At 38.0% G+C, this 19,165-nt stretch overlaps 1 protein-coding gene across 2 annotated transcripts; it reads right to left on the bottom strand.

Annotated features, from left to right (window-relative positions):
- Positions 1–2,727: 2,727 nt before the first annotated feature.
- On the bottom strand, positions 2,728–17,674 carry LOC101692059 (interferon-induced protein 44). Of its 2 annotated transcripts, XM_004758133.3 has the most exons (9): positions 17,317–17,674; positions 16,613–17,079; positions 12,620–12,656; positions 11,436–11,631; positions 9,816–9,965; positions 7,291–7,462; positions 6,148–6,248; positions 4,018–4,192; positions 2,728–2,957 (listed from the first exon to the last, which is right to left on the bottom strand). In XM_004758133.3, the coding sequence occupies exons 2-9, from the start codon at positions 17,067–17,069 to the stop codon at positions 2,926–2,928; spliced, it is 1,320 nt and encodes a 439-aa protein (XP_004758190.2). In that variant the 5' UTR covers positions 17,070–17,079; positions 17,317–17,674; the 3' UTR covers positions 2,728–2,925. The 2 variants fall into 2 exon arrangements, with proteins under 2 accessions (XP_004758190.2, XP_044920702.1); XM_045064767.1 differs by lacking the exons at positions 16,613–17,079; positions 17,317–17,674 and adding an exon at positions 14,633–14,739.
- Between the last annotated feature and the right edge of the window lie 1,491 nt (positions 17,675–19,165).

Genomic DNA, 19,165 nt, shown 5'->3' with positions numbered 1-19,165 from the left:
GAATGGATTACAATTTTGGGGGGGAGGGGAATAGAAATATTTGTTATCTTGACTGTCAAGACTATTTTAAGGTGCATTCATATGTCAAAACTCACTCAATGTTACACTTTAAATATATGTACTTTATATGTCAATTAAATCTCAATAAATGTAAAAAAAGAACCAAATTATTTTAGTTTGGATCTTTTTCTATTACAAATTATGTAGAACATATTTCTTATGTACTGGATATTTGAATTTCTTTTTTCTTTAGAGCTCCCTTTTCAAGTCTTCGGTTCATTTTCTTTTATATTTTAGTTTTCTTCTAGACCTGTAGGATTTCTTTGTACATCCTTTTATTAGTTCTTCGCTAGTTATATGTTCTCCCAATATTGCTGTATCTTCTTACTATCTTAATGGGATTTGTTGAATATAAAACTTACTGATTTAAAAAAATAAAAATTAAAATTAAAAAAGTTACTGATTTCAATATAGTTGAATTTTTAATCTCTTTTGGTATTAAGTTTTTTGTATCTTGTTTAAGAAATATGAAAAGAAATATTTCCTTACCCCCAAGTTATAGAAGTACCCTTCTATTTTATCTTCCAAAATCCTCTTAGCATTTAGGTGCTTAGTCCACCTAAAGTAGACTTCTGCATATGATATGAAGGATTCACTTTTATTTTTCCCCATATGATGGCCAATTGACTAGACCATTTATGAATTGTCTGTTGTTTCTCCATTCATCTACCCTTACCATAGAACAAATGTCCAGACATGCTCGAGTCTGTTTCTGGACTCTCCATTCTGTTCCATTAATTAACCCATTACTGTTAATTTATATTTCTTAATATGTCTCTTTATACCTGCTTTCCCACTTCGTTTCTCAAGAACATCTTGACTGTGTTTGACATTTTACACTGCTCTGTAAATTTTAGGATCATGTCAACTCCTTCATGATGCTACTTCTCATTTTCAAGCTACATTTACAAATTGAAATACAGTAAGTTCCCACTATGGAATCTTTATTATTATACAAAATTGGAAAGACCCAAAATCAAATGGTTTATTTTTATGTAGCTTTAATTAGAAAAAATTTTAATGCAACAGATATGGAATATATTCTTGACCTATAAGGAAAGTATTAGAACAATAATAGGATATATAAGAACAAATTATCTTCACCTATGTACAATAACACAAATCAAACAAATAAACCATCACAGGAAAGAAGTTAGACCCAAAAGAGTAAATAGTCCATAATGTTATGTTAGGGATAAAAAAAAAAAAAAAGACTAATCTATGCAATTAGAAGTCAGAATAGTGGATATCCTATGTAGCTAGACTGGAGTTAAAGGGAACTTCTAGAATGTTCTGTTTCTTACCTGAGTTCTAGTTTCATGGCTTGAGTCTATCAAAATGTATTGAGCCATACAATTATGAACTGTATACTTTTTATGTGTATATACTACTTTAATAAAAAGCTTTTTTAAATTGTTAATGATTTTTAGACTTATTAATAAGACTTTATGTTCTTATAAAGAATATATTTATTCTTATATTGTAAGTGAGAAACTAGATAGAAAACTTCCTGAATTCACAAGATACATATTAAGGTGCCTCTCCAGCTCAGTTAATGCACAGTGGCCATGTCCATGATTAAATCCCTCCTTCTAATAACAAATCACTCTTCTTGGGCAAATATTATTTAAAATGGGATGACCATATTTCTCTCTCTTCTGCAGAGAAAGTGATTGTTCTTGGGGAGTACGCATATGATTTGAACTAAATCAACGACCATTTTTTGGATTATTTCACAATGAAAATGGAAAAGAAAAGCCCTCTTCCTTTTTGGGTCACAAGACTGAATGAATGTCAGCTTGGATTCAGATGGTTTAAGATTTATCAAGAATGCTAGCCTGAGAGAATGACAGCAAGAAACCAAAGAAGGAACCAGAGTGTGTGTGTGTGTGTGTGTGTGTGTGTGCGTGTGCGCGTGCACACACATGTGCACGTGTGTGAGAAAGAATAGCTTTTGAATCTCTAGATTCAATCATTTCTGAGGCAGTTCAGTTCAACCCCAGCCTTTTATATGGTTTGACTATTTTTTTAATCATGTAATTCATGTTGCGTTTTATCACTTGTAACTAAAATAGTCATACTTGACAGAAAAATCGGACTATAGTTCTTGTCAGCTTTAATCCCCTCAAACTCTTACCAGTACTGTCACACCTTAAAAGAGGGTTTCTGATATTAAGCAAACCAAAAAATGGCCTTAGTGTAAAGAGTACACCATTAACTGGAGACCCAAAGAGAAGATCAAATAATTTGGAAATAAAATAAGAAGGCAAAATTAAGATGATGTGGGTGAAGACCAAATGATGCTGACAAAATAAAGTTTTCCAAAATCACACATCCACACTTAAGTTAAATTCAGACTTTGTAAGAAGAAACTTTGATTTTTCACAGATACAGAACATAAATCCAAAAGAAATTATGCTCATTTTTCCCACCATTAATGGTTTTAAAGATTTTATTTATTTATTTGACAGAGAGAGATCACAAGTAGATGGAGAGGCAGGCAGAGAGAGAGAGAGAGAGAGAGAGAGAGAGAGAAGCAGGCTCCCTGCTGAGCAAAGAGCCTAATGCGGGACTCGATCCCAAGACCCTGAGATCATGACCTCAGCCGAAGGCAGCGGCTTAACCCACTGAGTCACCCAGGTGCCCCCCACCATTAATAGGTTTTAAAAAGCCCACTGCTTCTAGTTATTTGCAGGCATTATGATTTTCCATATGTATCTTCAACACAGACATAAATAAAACATGCCATTTCTGTTTCAGCTACTTCTCTTTTTCCTGTGTTTTCTTATTTTGCAATTTTCAATCTTCTATGATGAGCTAAAAATTATTAGTATGTGAAGGGTTCATGTATTTTTTTTCCTTCTTTTACACACTTGGTGATTCCTCTTCTTTGATCTCTGAGAAAAGAGAAACAACATATTCTTACTGGATTATTTAGGGAAAAGCAACCAGAAGGAGGAAAACATTGGGCTACTGGGGGGTTTAAACCAACCATCCCTGACTTTGGCAGTGCATGCTCCATGAAGAAGAGAAGACACGAAGAAACCAAGATGGTAGAGTCGGTAGTAGCATGAGAGTTTCTTAGCAGTTTGCAAGTGAAAGAGAATAAAGAAGATATGATATTCTAATTTTATTTCTCACAAACGAAAATAAAATTTGAGTATAAATTGAAACTTCTGTCTTATTTTTTTTAAAGATTTTATTTATTTATTTGACAGACAGAAATCACAAGTAGGCAGAGAAGCAGGCAGAGAGAGAAGGGGGAAGCAAGCTCTCCGCCGAGCAGAGAGCCCAATGTGGGGCTCGATCCCAGGACCCTGGGATCATGACCATAGCCAAAGGCAGAGGCTTTAACCCACTGAGCCACCGAGGTGCCCCTCTGTCTGATCTTTGACTGAAACTATGCAGCATGTATTCTTGAGAGAATCTGTAGAGAATACATGTAATGCTAAAATCTGAGGCCATAAATATGAAAGGCACATATGTCTATCTAGCACTGACTACATGGCATTAAGAGAAACTCTGAGGCGGAAGACACATCAAAAAAGTCAAATCAAAAATGGCAAAAAGCAAAGATCCTATCTGATCAGGAACAACGCTGATCCAATCCATTTCTGGGTCCCAAGCAAAGAAGCACATTTTGAGAGAAGAAGGCAAGGATACAACTTTGAGTGCTCACACAGTAGAAATGACAGAATTGTATCATTTCCAAGTTTCTGTCTTTAGACATGGGGGGAAAGAGAAATAGTGCAAATTCCTAGGATTTACCCTAAGGGTGGGGACATCAGGAAATGGGAGGGGGGGGACAAAACACACCCAGCCAGTGAGCTACAGGGTAGGACTCCTCACAAGACGGTGACCTACAGTGACACAGTGAACTTCCACATACCCAGTAGATCCAAGCAGGAGTAGCCATACAGCTGACACCTTCAAATGTCAATACCATCAAATATCTACCTGTTTCCTCAGGAGGCAAATCCTCTAAGAAGTCATCTGCAGCCCACAGCATCTGTCCCAGCGCAGAGAGGATCAGAACGTCCTTTACAGGGTCCAGCTCCCACTCTGAGGTATAATTACTAACCACCAAGATGTCAGAAAGAGCAAATCCAAGTTCTCTGTGGACTGTCTCTAACTGCAATAGAGAAACAGTGACCAAGACTATTTTAGGTCAATATATACCACGAAAGCAGTAACAAATAGCAGGAGCTTGGCAGTAGTATTCCTGTCGGGGAAAATAAAGATAGAGATCTGGTCCCATAAATACTTTCTTAAAGAGCTTCACAAGTCAATTTCCAGTGTCACTACCAACTTTCATCGAGAATACATGTAATAGATTTCATGTGAGTTAGAAATGAAAGGTAACTAATAGTTCCATGTAGATTACATGTAGAACTATTACTAATAGTTCCATGTAGATAACTGAAGCATTTTTAATGCTTTATGTGATTTCCCTGTTTCTTATTCAAAGTTATTCTCATGATTAGCCAATTGTACTAGATTAGCTTAGTATGCTATTTTAATTCTTGCTTAGACAAATTTATCTGGGGATTGACACTGCTTGGATTTAAAACAGGGCTCTGTTATTTCTCGTCACTGTCAAAAACACTAGCAAATACTTTACTCTCTGTGTGTTTGTTTCCTCATCTATAAAATGTGGTAATGCCAGTACTCATCTCACAGGGCTGTTGTAAATATTGAATAAGAAAATTTATCATATATTTAGTGCTCAACAAATACTAGCTATCATTACATGTTCCCAACTGGTATTCCCAAATCCAGGTTCCTTTCGACTACAATCCATTCTACATGTAGTGGCAGATTAATTTTTGTGATGCGTCAGTTTGGCTATATCACTATTTTTTAAAGCTGCATTATCTACAATAGCCAAATTATAGAAAGAGCCCAAGTGTCCACTGACTGATGAATGGATAAAGAAGATGTGATTCATATATATATATATATGTGTGTGTGTGTATATATGAAAAATCTTGCCATTTACAAGATTAGAATTAGAGAGTATTATGCTAAGTGAAATAATTTGGAGAAAACAAACACCATATAATTTCACTCATATGTGGAATTTAAGAAACAAAACAAATGAGCAAAGGGTAAAAAGGGAGAGAGAGAGAGAAACTAAGAAACAGACTCTTAAGAATAGAGAGAACAAACTGAAGGTTACGGGGGATGGGGGAGACAGGCTAAATCCGTGATGGGGATTAAGGAGGGCATGTGCTGTGATGAGCACTGGTGATGCATGGAAAAGCTGAATCACTACATTGTACATTTGAAACTAATATTATACCGTATGTTAACTCACTGGAATTTAAATAAAAACTTAAGAGAAAAAGAATTGCTATGATTCCCCATAGTGTGCCCAATTACGTAAAGTCACCTCATGCAAATATAACTTCTTTATCTCCCCCTACAAGGATTCGGCTCTCCACTAAACTGAATGACTCCATGCTTCCCACTCACACTGCCTCTTCCTACACTACGGTATTGACTTGGGCTACATTCATAGCCTGATTTTTTTTGTCCCCTTTTGTCTCGTCACCTCCCCAAATCCTCCTCCTCTTTGAAACCTATTTTCCAGGGACACTCCAGGAATGAAATCTTCTCCATCTCCTTCACTAATATTTTCCTCCTCTAAACTTTCGATTTTATTTTGAATCCCTTCATAAGATTTATCATACTCATACTCTGTCAATTTTTTTCCTATCCCTCTCCCCCACCCTCTCACCTCTACCGATAAAATTATAACCTTTTGAATGCAGAGAAATTGTTTTAATTACTGTGTATCTAGTTAGCAACTATCACACTGACTCAATTATGAAAGGCAATCAATAAATATTTGTTGAATTGAAGCTATTTGGTTTAAATTATAATGAATGGAATGATCTGTGTCCATGTAAAGATGAATATATATTTAATTTTTAAATTTGAGATGTAAGTCTGAATTACCCAAGAAATTATTTTAAATCTTAAGTTCAATAGGTGATCATTTTTATTTTTATTCACAGCAATATCATGTGATTATAGTGACATATCTCAGAAAATGTGTCTGCAAAGAGGAACATCATTTATTACCTTAGGCTTCACAAGCATACATTTGTATATGTCTCCAAGGTCACCTCTGCTAATCAGGTCCATGCTATCCACATGAGTGAGTAAAACCACATGTGCTACACCTAGGCCAAACAGATACTTGTCACTTTGATCATTAAAGACAGCATCAGGATGTTTCAGTTAACCAGGGATCAATTATGCAGCAGGCTATCTGTGGAGCAAGTTTAGAGATTTGGGAAGGCCCACCATCCCTTAAAAATGCACTGCTCAAGTACTCATTAGTATCATAGGAAATTCCCTTCATTGCTTTTCATGGTAAGAAATGTGGCTTCAAATGAAACCACCTTTTGGAAGAGATAACTAAAGAGGTAACTAGTGATACTACAATATTGTTGATTGGTCTCCTATCCTGTCCAAACGGTTGTTTTTATGGAGACTACAGAAGAGATCTCACAAGCAAGATGGGGGAGAATCCTCCAGAAGTCAAAAGCAAGTATGAAAGCATCACAAGTAAATTGTTCTATGACAATGCTAGCAAGCACCTCCCTGCACACCTCACTGGCAAGGTTTCAAATTACAGTGAGCAAGTAAATCACTCATGCTTCTAACTTAATCAAAGCTGTGACAAACTGGCTCTTTTCCCGACAGAATGGGTAATAAAGCCAAGAAAAACCAGTATGGGGCACCTTAATTCCCCGATCCTGTCTACCTTCCCCTAAGCCTTTATGCTACCCCGCCCTACCTAAAATCTTACTTCCCTGCCTGTTTTCTTACTAATATACTGTTTTCCATTTCTAATCTTTTAAGGCCCAAGTAGAAATCTAGAACTTTTGGTAAATGAATCTATGTTAGGATACAGTGGTAACAAGTAGTGAAGACTGTGTTAAATTCTTCAAATATATTGATTTGTTTAATCCTTATAATAAATCTCTGAGATAGGTGCTACCCTTTTACTAATTTTCTAGATTAGGAAATCGAGACATAGAGAATTTAGGTTATGGCACAAAGTCATACAGCTGTTGAGTGCTTGATTTGTTTGAACCACACTGATGGGCCACAGAAGATTCACATTTGCAATTTCTCAAATTTTTCATCCTGTCCTAAAACCATTGTACAATGTAGTCTAATTAACTGCCCTCAATAGCAGAGTGGAACAAGACTCACCACACTTTATCAACTCCCTTCGAATTTTTTTTATCTTTGCCATCATGTCACGAGAGAGGTGTTCAACAGAGTTGATGTCAAACACAAGTGCCACACAATGGATTCTGTCCTTCAGCAATGGGTTGTCAATATAGTTACTATGACCCGGTGTGATTGGTTTTGTGGAATTAAACTGAAAGGTAAACACAACACAACATTTTAATTCCATGGATATATTCATGAGCATGTATTATATATCAGGCAGTGTGCAAGTCTCTGATATTATGAGGCTAACAATCCAGTAGAGAAGACAGTCTGTGCAAGTAGCCAGCACCCCATTCCCTCAGTCACATAAAGTTTCCAAAGAAGTGGACACGTAATCTGGGAGCTGAAAAGTAGGGGAAGTTAGTCTGATAAAAGGAATGAGCACATGGCCAAAAGCATTCTAGATAGAACCAATGTGGGCAAGGTGGAGGTGAGAGCCTTCAGAAAGAAATGTGGTTTCACCACACAGAATGCAAGGGCTGAAAGTGGTTCAAAATGAGATGCATTTACTCTTGAACTAGCAATCCTTCTGCTGGCAATCTGTCACAGGTATGGCAGTAAAAATACAAAATGATGCATGCACAAGTCTGTTAACTTCAGGACTACATGTAGTGGCAGGATTCTAATGTACCAATAACACAGAGTAGTTCATGACTTCTCTAAAAAGAGGAGAACCACAGACCTGTATTTTCTTATATTGTAAAAAAGGAAAGTATACCATAAATTTTTATATATTTTTTAAGAATTTATTTATTTATTTGACAAACAGAGATCACAAATAGGCAGAGAGGCAGATGGGAGCTGGGGGGAGAAGGCTCCCTGCTGCTGAGCAGAGAGCCCAATGTGGGGCTCGATCTCAGGATGCTGGGATCATGACCTGTGCCCCAAGGCAGAGGCTTTAACCCACTGAGCCACCCAGGCGCCCCTTATATGGTTATTTATAAGAAAAAGGAAGAAGTGTATTTGAAGGGCCAGAGAAAGGAAATAGATTGACTACACCCTATTTTGTAAAGTTGACTTTAGACTATATTTCAGTATACCAAACCTAACTGTATGTGGTTTTGGTAAATGTTAGTTGACTAGGAAGGGTGGGTTTGATGTTTGTCATCAGAGTATTGGTGTACTTGCTATGATCTATGGATTAAATGTTAAGATGTATTAAATTTGATTCCAAGGAATACAGGGGAGGGGAAAGTGGATAAACACAGGTGATGAGCCATGAGTCAAAAATTGATGAAGCTGAGTAAATGGGAATTCATTAAATTGTTTGTCTACTTTTGCATCATTTAAAATCCCCTATAATAAAGCTGTTTTTTTAAAAAAAAAAAAGAATATTGAAAAATAAACTTTCCCTCTACAAGACAATGCTGTACCAAAGAATGAAAACCCTTGTATGAGTAGAAAAATAAAACATTTTGTGTTTCTGGATAAGAACATTGGATATGTAAAGATGTAAATCAAATTTTGATATAAAATTTTAATGTAATTCTAATCAAAACAACAACAAATCAAACACAAACAGGCTCACTTAGAAAAGTATATTGTGGAAATAGTGAGAAAATCAAATGCAAGAAATAAGTAATGAATATGACTTGTCCAGTGAGGTATCAAGACACAGTTGATTGCTATGGTAGTTACAACAATTAAACGATGTGGTAATAGAAAGAGTATCATAGGGGCGCCTGGGTGGCTCAGTGGGTTAAGCCACTGCCTTCAGCTCGGGTCATGATCTTAGGGTCCTGGGATCGAGTCCCGCATCGGGCTCTCTGCTGAGCGGGGAGCCTGCTTCCCTCTCTCTCTCTCTCTCTCTGCCTGCCTCTCTGTCTACTTGTGACCTCTCTCTGTCAAATAAATAAATAAAATCTTAAAAAAAAAAAGAGTATCATAAAGGAATTGATAAATACATCAACAGAACAAACCAATCCCTGTATTTGGTAGGGAAAAGATGCAAAGACATTCAAGGAAAGATGCTGGCACTACTGTTCATTTGGAAAAAGGTAAAGTAATGATTAATTAAAAATCTAAATGTCTATACAAAGGACTAGAAAGTTTTTTTAAAAATGACAGACTAAAGTAGTTTTCTCTTTATTCCCCCCTTCTCCTGTCTAGAACACAGACAGGGCTCAGTATTAACATCTGGAGAGCATTAAAGATGAAAGCCACACATCTTAGTCAGCTTGGGCTGCCATAACAAATTACCATATTTGGTGCCATGAAGAACAAAAATTACTTCTCACAGTTCTGGGGCTAGAAAGTCCAAGATCAAGGTGCTAGCAGATTTGGCCTCTGATGAGAGACCTCTTCCTGGTTGGTAGATAGCTACCTTCTCATTGTGTCTTCATGTGGCAGAGAGAAAGATCATCTCTCTTTTTATCTCTTCTTGTAGGACACTAATCCCATTCATGAGAGATTTACCCTCGTGACCTAATCACCTCTCAAAGGCCCCACCTCCTAATACCATGACCCATATGCCAATATCTAAGTGATTAGCCCAATCATACCTGATATCTGTCCGAAATGTGGCCTTTTAAGATGTAGACTATGTCATCCATGCACAGTCCTTCTTCCTTCTCACCCAGCCCCATTGAGTCACAGAGAATAAACGGCAGGGCATTGCCAGATCTCTGATCCTTAATGGAATATGTCCTGTACTACAGAGGAGAAAAAAAGCAATTTTAAGAGTACATTTTTTTAGTTGCAAATGGAGATAAAGTCTACATGGAATGAAGTCAAATAACCTTCAACAAAGCAGGAAAAAATATACAGTGGAAAAAAAGACAGTCTTTTCAATAAATGGTGCTGGGAAAATTGGACAGCTATATGTAGAAGAATGAACTCAACCATCCTCTTACACCATACAAAAAGATAAACTCGAAATGGATAAAAGACCTCAACATGAGACAGGAATCCATCAGAATCCTAGAGGAGAGCGCAGGCAGTAAACTCTTTGATATCAGCCACAGAAACTTCTTTCAAGATATGTCTCCCAAGGCAAAGGAAACAAAAGCGAAAATGAACTTTTGGGACTTCATCAAGATCAAAAGCTTCTGCACAGCAAAGGAAACAGTCAACAAAACAAAGAGGCAGCCAATGGAATGGGAGAAGATATTTGCAAATGACAGTACAGACAAAAGGCTGATATCCAGGATCTATAAAGAACTTCTCAAACTCAACACACACAAAACAGATAATCATGTCAAAAAATGGGCAGAAGACATGAACAGACACTTCTCCAATGAAGACAAACAAATGGCTATCAGACACATGAAAAAATGATCATCATCACTACCCATCAGGGAGATTCAAATCAAAACCACATTGAGATATCACCTAACACAAGTTAGAATGGCCAAAATTAACAAGACAGTAAACAACATGTGTTGGAGAGGATGTAGAGAAAGGGGAACCCTCTTACATTGTTGGTGGGAATGCAAGTGGTGCAGCCACTTTGGAAGACAGTGTGGAAATTCTTTAAGAAATTAAAAATAGAGCTTCCCTATGACCCTGCAATTGCACTAATGGGTATTTACCCCAAAGATAAAGATGTAGTGAAAAGAAGGGCCATCTGTACCCCAATGTTCATAGCAGCAATGGCCACAGACTGTGGAAAGAACCAAGATGCCCTTCAATGGACAAATGGATAAGGAAGATGTGGTCCATATAAACTATGGAGTATTATGCCTCCATCAGAAAGGATGAATACCCAACTTTTGTATCAACATGGACAGGACTGGAGGAGATTATGCTGAGTGAAATAAGTCAAGCAGAGAAGGTCAACTATCCTATGGTTTCACTTATTTGTGGAGCATAAGAAATAACACGGAGGACATGGGGAGATGGAGAGGAGAAGGTAGTTGAGGGAAATTGGAGGGGGAGATGAACCATGAGAGACTATGGACTCTGAAAAACAATCTGAGGGTTTTGAAGGGGCAGGGGGTGGGAAGCTGGGTTAGCCTGGTGGTGGGTACTATGGAGGGCATGTATTGCATGGAGTACTGGGTGTGGTGCATAAACAATGAATTCTGGTACACTGAAAAAAAAAATTAAAAAAAAAAAAAAATTTTCAAAACTACTTAATTTGAACAAAGAAGCAAAGGCTGAGTGACTTTGAATGGACATACCTTGCCAGATACCCCACTTGTATCAGAGCCCACCAGAGCCTGGTGTGTTACATGGCCTCGGAAAACAGACTTTACTGAGTTGAAGAAGCTAGACTTCCCAGCCCCAGTGGGACCCAGGAGTAGAATCCGTATCTGGTGAACGAGGCCTCCATATGGACTGTAGGTTTTTATGTCATGCAGTAATCTCTCATGGAGTCTGTTCAGACAATTATAACAACAAAGAGTACATCACAAGAACTTACCATAAGCTTTCCTAGAATTCCTTTTCTTTTCTTATATATTATTATTTCTTTTTGATTAGCAACTTACTTTCCTGTTGAAAGGACAAGCAGCTATCCTACTTCAAATCCTACTATAAAAGAATAAAAAAGCAAAAATAACACAACTAAAGCCAACCAGACACAAAACCTTTCAGATTTAAGCAACCAGTTCATATAAACCTAATAACAAATATGAACTGTGTTATGAAGGTAACTTATCAATAATAAATTTCAAAAAGCACAACATAACGTGTGACTTTTGAGGTTTATGTAAGTAGATAATTTCTAACATGTTCTTGAAGTTCATTTAAGTATCCTGTACCTACCAGCCACCCTTTCCAACGCAATTCCCTCAAGTAGTTGAAACTGTAACTTCAAAAGTCTAAGCAAAAATGTAGACATGCAGGGCGCCTGGGTGGCTCAGTGGGTTAAGCCGCTGCCTTCAGCTCAGGTCATGATCTCAGGGTCCTGGGATCGAGTCCCGCATCAGGCTTTCTGCTCGGCAGTGAGCCTGCTTCCTCCTCTCTCTCTCTCTCTCTGCCTGCCTGCCTCTCTGCCTACTTGTGATCTGTGTCAAATAAATAAATAAAATCTTTAAAAAAAAAAAATGTAGACATGCAGCCAAATAATTATTTTCCTTCAAGTATATAAAAACATTAGGAGTGCTTTCCCTTTGCCCAGCATTCTTTCTATTTTAACATTGGTATTATCAAATAGTTTCATGATTATAAATATAATTATAGTTTATTCTTGATGATCCAAAAGTTACGTTATAATCTATGTTAACAATTTGACAGAACTTATAAAAAAATAAGTCTAAGATAATAAACAGAATAACAGAACATTATTTTAATTGACTTATTTTATAACATACAATATATAATATTTATAATAAAAACATGATTTTAATTGACATTGACTTACTGAGTAATCCCTTTCATGGTTCTTTTATCCAATAAATCTAGGGAAATAAAGAAAAATGAAAAGCACAAGTTGTTGAATGATGGTCTAAATGAATGTCAATGAATTCACTAGGGTAAAATACAGAAGCAGCTCTTCCATGACAGCAGCACAGTACAACGAAAGCAAGCGGAGAAAATTCTGCAAAGCTCCTTAATATCTCTTTCGAAGAATCTAGTGCTAGAGGGAAGGTGGGCACTTTAAGACTAGATTTCCCACAGATCTCTTCTCACCCAATTACTCAGCAGTAGGATGTGGCTTGCCCCAACATGGGAAATGAGAACTGGGGTCCTTTCTGAATCAAAGAAGCAAGGCATGAAGGCAGGGGGACAGGCCAAGGAAAGACTGGGAACACTCTAAAATAGTTCCTCTCCATAATCCAAGAGGTCTGAAAGGGATAATGTACAGAGATACAAAAAAAAAAAAAAACCCACAGACACCAAATCTTCTCTAAAACCTACTGTCTACGGCTGGAGTTCCTGGAACTTCCAGTCCAATTAATTTTCTTTGTGGCTCCAAAGAGAGTGCAGGACGCCTCCCTCACCCAATCAGAGCACAGTGAGTGGTTCAAGGGAGAGCGGAGGACTTTTTGTGAACCAGTGAGACTCAGGCCCAGAATTTCACTTCCTGTGAAGAGATACTCTTCGGTGGTAGATTTAAAACTGGACGGACCAGGGGCACCTGGGTGGCTCAGTGGGTTAAGCCTCTGCTTTAGACTCAGGTCATGATCTCAGGGTCCTGGGATCAAGCCCCAAATCAGACTCTCTGCTCAGCAGGGAGCCTGCTTCCCCGACCCCCACCTCTCTCTGCCTACCTCTCTGCCTACTTGCGATCTCATTCTCTCTCTCTGTCAAATAAATAAAAATAAAATCTTAAAAAAAAAAAAAATCAGTGGGTTCCGTGATTGACTGGGTTTCCGCTCAGGTCATGATCTCCCAGTAGTGGGATAGAGCCTGGGTCAGGATCCATGCCCCACATTGGGCTCCATGCTCCACATAGCACCTGTAGTGGATTCTCCCTCTCCTTCCCTCACTCACTCAGCCACCCTCTCTCTAAAATAAATAAATGATAAATAAAATCTTAAAAAAAGAAAACTGAAAGGATCAGGTGTAGTGACGCTGGCAATTCTCTACACTACAAAAAAATACTGTGTGAAACATTTAAAAATATGGCTAAACATATGGACTGAAAACCTCTTTAAATGACCAAAAGTAAAAATAGTAAAGACTACATACAATGACTATAATAAAACGAGAAAAGAGTTAAGTGTACACAGAGACAAAAGCCACTTCTTGGGACTTTTACAAAGCACCTCTTAACTTTAACATCCAAAAGGAAATTCAAAATCAAAACTGTAAATATATAGAAGTTAACCAGAATATAAACATTTTATATCAACCTTGTGACAAAAGTACACTTCGTTAATAACAAGAAAGAAGGAAAGTTTTGAAAATCGAAAATAGAAACAGAAAAGACTACAGAAACAAACCTTAGAAATATTAGAAGGAATTAGCCAAAATACAACGCAAATTTTATAAGTTAAAAAAGGATAAAATAATATAGTAATTGGCTTAAACTGTAAAATAAATTACTAACTAGTCTAATCAAAGTAAACCAGATTCACAAAATATTATGCCACAGTTCATGTGCCAAATGGTTACATATTGTAACAAAAAGTGTTGGGAAAAATTTAGAAGTGACAAAAACTCTCATATACTGCTGTGGTGAGGGCAATTGGTATTGGAAAGCTTTGTCAGTATCCACTGAAGCTGAGCATACACCAATCCAATGACCCAGAAATTCTGTATACGTATTCTTTAAACAATACGAATGTGTGAACCAAAACACATATACACGAAGGCCTAGAGATTCCATGGATTTATGAGGCATGTCTTCATGGGAATGTCATGTAAGCTGATTGTCTTCATCTGCTCAGGCTGCCATACAAATACGTATAATAAAAAATTTCCTTCTCACAGTTCTGGAAGCTCAGAAGACCACTGTGCAGCAAGGTAGATTTCATCCTGAGGCCTCTTCCCTTGCCTTGTAGGTGGCCACCATCTCACTGTGTTCTCTTATGACCTCTTCTTGTATATTCAAGGGGAGAAAGTAAGCTCTCAGATGTCCCTTCTTAAACGAATGTGTATCCTATTAAATTAAGACCCCACTCTTAGGACCTCATTTAACCTTAATTACTTCCTTAGAGGTCCCGTCTCCAAGTATAGCCACACTGGGAGTTAGGGCTTCAACATAAGAGTCTTGGTTGGGGGCAACATTCAGTCCATAGCACTGACATATAAACGTTCCATAATATAACCACTCTTCAGTACTTAAGGTGACCCACAAAGTTCAAAAAAACAACAGGCAGGTTGTTTTACAACGCTGCCTATTGTTTTATCCAGAAAGCATATGTCTAATATGCAAAGGAAGATCCTATGAGCCATGCACAATATTCTTATACCTTTTCTGCCTTCTCCGAGATTTCTGACTGCTTTTAACCTTATCCATGAAATGATTAGTCAAGCCTGATACTGGGAAAGATATCCGAATTGTAGAGGTCTGATTTTATAATCCACTCCCTTGTTTAGCTCAATCCCTCAAACATAATATTGAATGTAAGAGGCCAGACATACAAGAGTGCACATTGTGAAAGGATTCCACTTACATAGAATTCAAAAAGAAGAAGTAATTAGTGTCAATGAGCCAAAGTAATAGTTATCTTTGGTTGGTAATAACCACGAAGAATCAGCAAGGAGCTTTTTGAAATGATAATAATAATCTTATGTCTTCATCCTAGTAGTAGCGACATTAGTGTGTCTAGTTTATAAAAGTTTGTCATTGGTACATTTATCAATTGTGCATTTCTCTGTTTATGTGTTATACCTCAATAAAAGTTTCCTTAACTGATCCAGGATTGTCAACATCATGACATATCCAAGTAAACTGACCAGACATCAACAAAATTTTTTAGATGTTTGAGGCAACCAGGAAGTAAGATCAAATCATTCAAAGGGAAACAATAAAAACAAATAAGTAAGTCTGGCCCTAGGTTTTCCACAGCAATATCAGTACTGTGAAAACATTACAAATCCCCAAAGAATTATGTACTCTGGTGATCATTCAAGTATAAAGACCACAGACAACTAGTTTGGAACATGCAAATACTCAAGAGGATATTATTTCCAGGGCCCCTTCTTTTAAATGGATAGACATAAATAACTGTTTCAGAGATAAAATGTAAATGGCCAATACACATAAACTTGCTAATAATAGGGAATAAGCAAAGAAGAAAATGGGAAACCATCTCTTGACCATCAAATTGCAAATATTCCAAAGTTTGATAATATCAAATGTTGGCAAGAAGATAGGGAAATAGGCATTTCTATAACACTCTTGGGAAAAGTATAAAAGCCTTTGAGATGTGTCTATTAAAGTGAAAACATAAATCTTTCTTAAACAACAAACCCACTTCCAGGAAGTTACTATAAAGAGTATTTTTGTGCACAGTTATATTCACAAACACATTACAAAAGCATTGCTTCTAACAGCAAATATTGGAAACAATGTCCTTTAGCAGAAAAATAAGTATATTCATTTTGGTCTTTTAATATAATGGATACAATAGGAAATTGCAAGATCTAGTACCAGTCAAGAGAAGGTTGAGGTTTGGTTTCATTCCGAAAGAATCTCAGTCTTTAAGTTTGCTGCCTCTCCCCCATTCCTTCTCCTTCTACCTTCCCTCCCTCTCCCCTACCCCATCCCCCACACAAACACACTCCAGAAAATTCTGTATATGCTACCTTTGACCACGGTTGGGTCTCAGCAAAAGAGGTGTGGCCGGGTTTCAGTCTGGGTCACCCAGAGATAAGGACATTCTTTCCTTAAAGAGATGGGTTGCCTCAAATCCTCCAAACATTCAGGAGAGAACTCTCTAAGAGCCTATCTGATTAAACTTACCTTCACAACGAAAAACTTCACATTCCTCAAGGGAAATAGGTTGATCTTGAGGCAGTCCAAGTTTTTCAGCTGTATCTAAACTCACAGTCGCTTTTTTTTCCCTCAGATTTAGGAAGAACCCTAAACTATTACTGCACCTTACACTATATTCATAAAGAAATGTAGATGGTGAGTGTGCTCCTACATCACATTCTGAAATTTCATTCTCTTGAAAGGCAAAAAGGACAACGGGAACTGTGTCATCTCTCTTGTAATTCTCTCTTATATAGACCCCCCAAACATAACATCCACCATAAATCACCATCAGAGTAGGCCCTTGGCCACAGCATCTCTTAAGACAATTAGATCCAGAGAATTCATGGACACTAGCTTTATAGAGAGGGGTAAACCGTTTTCCTCCAAAGTAATTCTGCAGCTTCTTTTCTTGCATCGCCGTCAAACGAGTCGCCACTGCCATGCTTCTCAATCTAGCAGAAAATCAAACATACTTTCCATTAAATATTGAAAACCAGGTAACACATCCTGGCATGAAGCTTGTATATGTGCCTCTTACGTACTCTACGTTACACTTAAGGTGAGTAAAAAGAAGATGAGCAGATAACAGAAAAATTACTCGCTTTTCATTCTAAAAAAAATTTTTTTTAATTAAAAAAGACTATTATTGGCAAGTGGCTAGGAAAAGTAGAAAGCAGCACGTCATTTACCTGTTTGTAGAACCTCTACAAGGACTGGGGCTGAGGGTGGCTGCTCTGTTTGGACGGCTAAGCAGACTCAGAAATCCACACAGAACATTCTTCAGCAACCTCCGGGGTTCAGGCACTCGGAGAAGAGGAAAATGAAACTTAGCAAGGCTCAGCCCACTGGGCAGAGTGCCAGCTTCCTCCCGCCCAGGAGCGGGGAGGGGAGACGGGAACTGCTCCAGTTACATTTACACACTCGGGTCAAATAAAAACATTAGGAGAATCAAAGAATTGAAGTCAGAGAGACGAAAACCTAACAGCCCACTAGATTTTTAACCGACTTCTTTAAAGAAAAATTCAATCCGTTTATGTATGTTGAAATACAAAAAAAAAAAAAAAAAAAAAAAAAAAAGGGCTGTTAATTCCTACGCCAGGGCGCATGCCTCAAACTCATCCACTTCTCTGCTATCAACTGACTTCCTTTCATCCGGTCCACTGTTTTCTGCATTGCTTGCGGGGAGGGGGAGGTAGGGGAGACAGATTTCAGGAAAAAAAAAAAAAAAAAACAGCAAAACACAGATTTCTGACAAGCTGTGCCAGAGGAGCCACGATCCCAAACAGAGAACACTGAGCTAATGCAGAACGCTTTTGGAGATCAGCCAGTGTTAAGGGCCATGTCACCACCATCTGAAAACCTCCCCATGGTCGGGTCCCACTTCTCCCTGATTCAAACAAGCAGGAGATTCTTTTTCATTTTGCAGACCGTCTCAAGAACTCAGACTGAAGCGGGAGGATCTAACATCGCTTGGCAAACAGCTTTCAGTTCACTAAGGAAGCCAGATTTCTTCATGTTTGACAAATTACTTGTATCATCAATGGAATAGAATTTTTTTTTTTTTAAATGGCTTAGCGCCTTAATGATAAAGAAATGAGACATGGAGATGGTAGAAAAGATCACTTGGTAGTCTCTAGTTAGCTCATATTCTTCTAAGATAGAATTGGCATTTAAGGCAGAGTTTCAAACCTGCCTCCAACCCCCCCTACACACACAAATAATCCATAATTCAGGTAGCCCTTGCTCGTAAATTACATCATTTGAATGAACAATCACCTTCCAGAAATTAATATTCCCAGCTCTCTTTTCCTTGAGCTTTTGGAAGACACCAACCCCCAACATGAGCTCAGAGGTGTGACAGTCCCCTCTAAAGACCTGTGTTGGAGGGCAACTGGGTGGTTGGGTTGGTTACACGTCCAAGTCTTGGTTTCAGCTTGGGTCATGATCTCAGAGTGGTGAGATCAAGCCCCACATAGGACTCCACACCAGGCATGGATCCTACTTAAGATTCCCTCTTTTGCCCTCTCCTTCTTCCCCACCCCCCTTCTCCCTGCTTGTGCATGCGTCTTCTCCCTCTCTCAAAAAGAAATTAATTGTTTTAAAACTTCGACCATTATATTTACACACCATTATTTAACATAGCTTGTTCTTCTTCTTTGCCATGTTCACCCCAATTCCTACAATCTCTATCTGCAGTTTTGCTGACGCTGTTATTCCTGTCCCAGAGTCGGGAACCAGCTCAAATCCATTGTGTGAGTCGTGTTGGGAAAGCATGTGGGGGGCAAGCAGCTGGATATTGGCCATAATCCTAATTCTGTTGTCTGGCTGCCCCCAGTAGTCTGCATTTTCTCCAACATCACCAGACTTTGCAAAGACTTACAGGTAGTATGCCAGTTTCCACCTTGCTCAGATTGATATAATTGATATAAACAGACTCCTGGCTATCTAGAACTGATGGTTGCTAGAGAGGAAGTGGGCAGGGGATGGGTTAAATGGGTGATGGGGACTAGAAGGGCAGTCATTGTGATGTGCACTGGT

Source organism: Mustela putorius, unplaced genomic scaffold (assembly GCF_011764305.1).
Source record: "Mustela putorius furo isolate JIRA1106 unplaced genomic scaffold, ASM1176430v1.1 tig00003853_pilon_pilon_pilon, whole genome shotgun sequence".
NCBI lineage: Eukaryota > Metazoa > Chordata > Mammalia > Carnivora > Mustelidae > Mustela > Mustela putorius.
The sequence above is the reverse complement of the archived record's forward strand: the minus strand, read 5'-3'. Positions and strand labels throughout refer to the sequence as shown.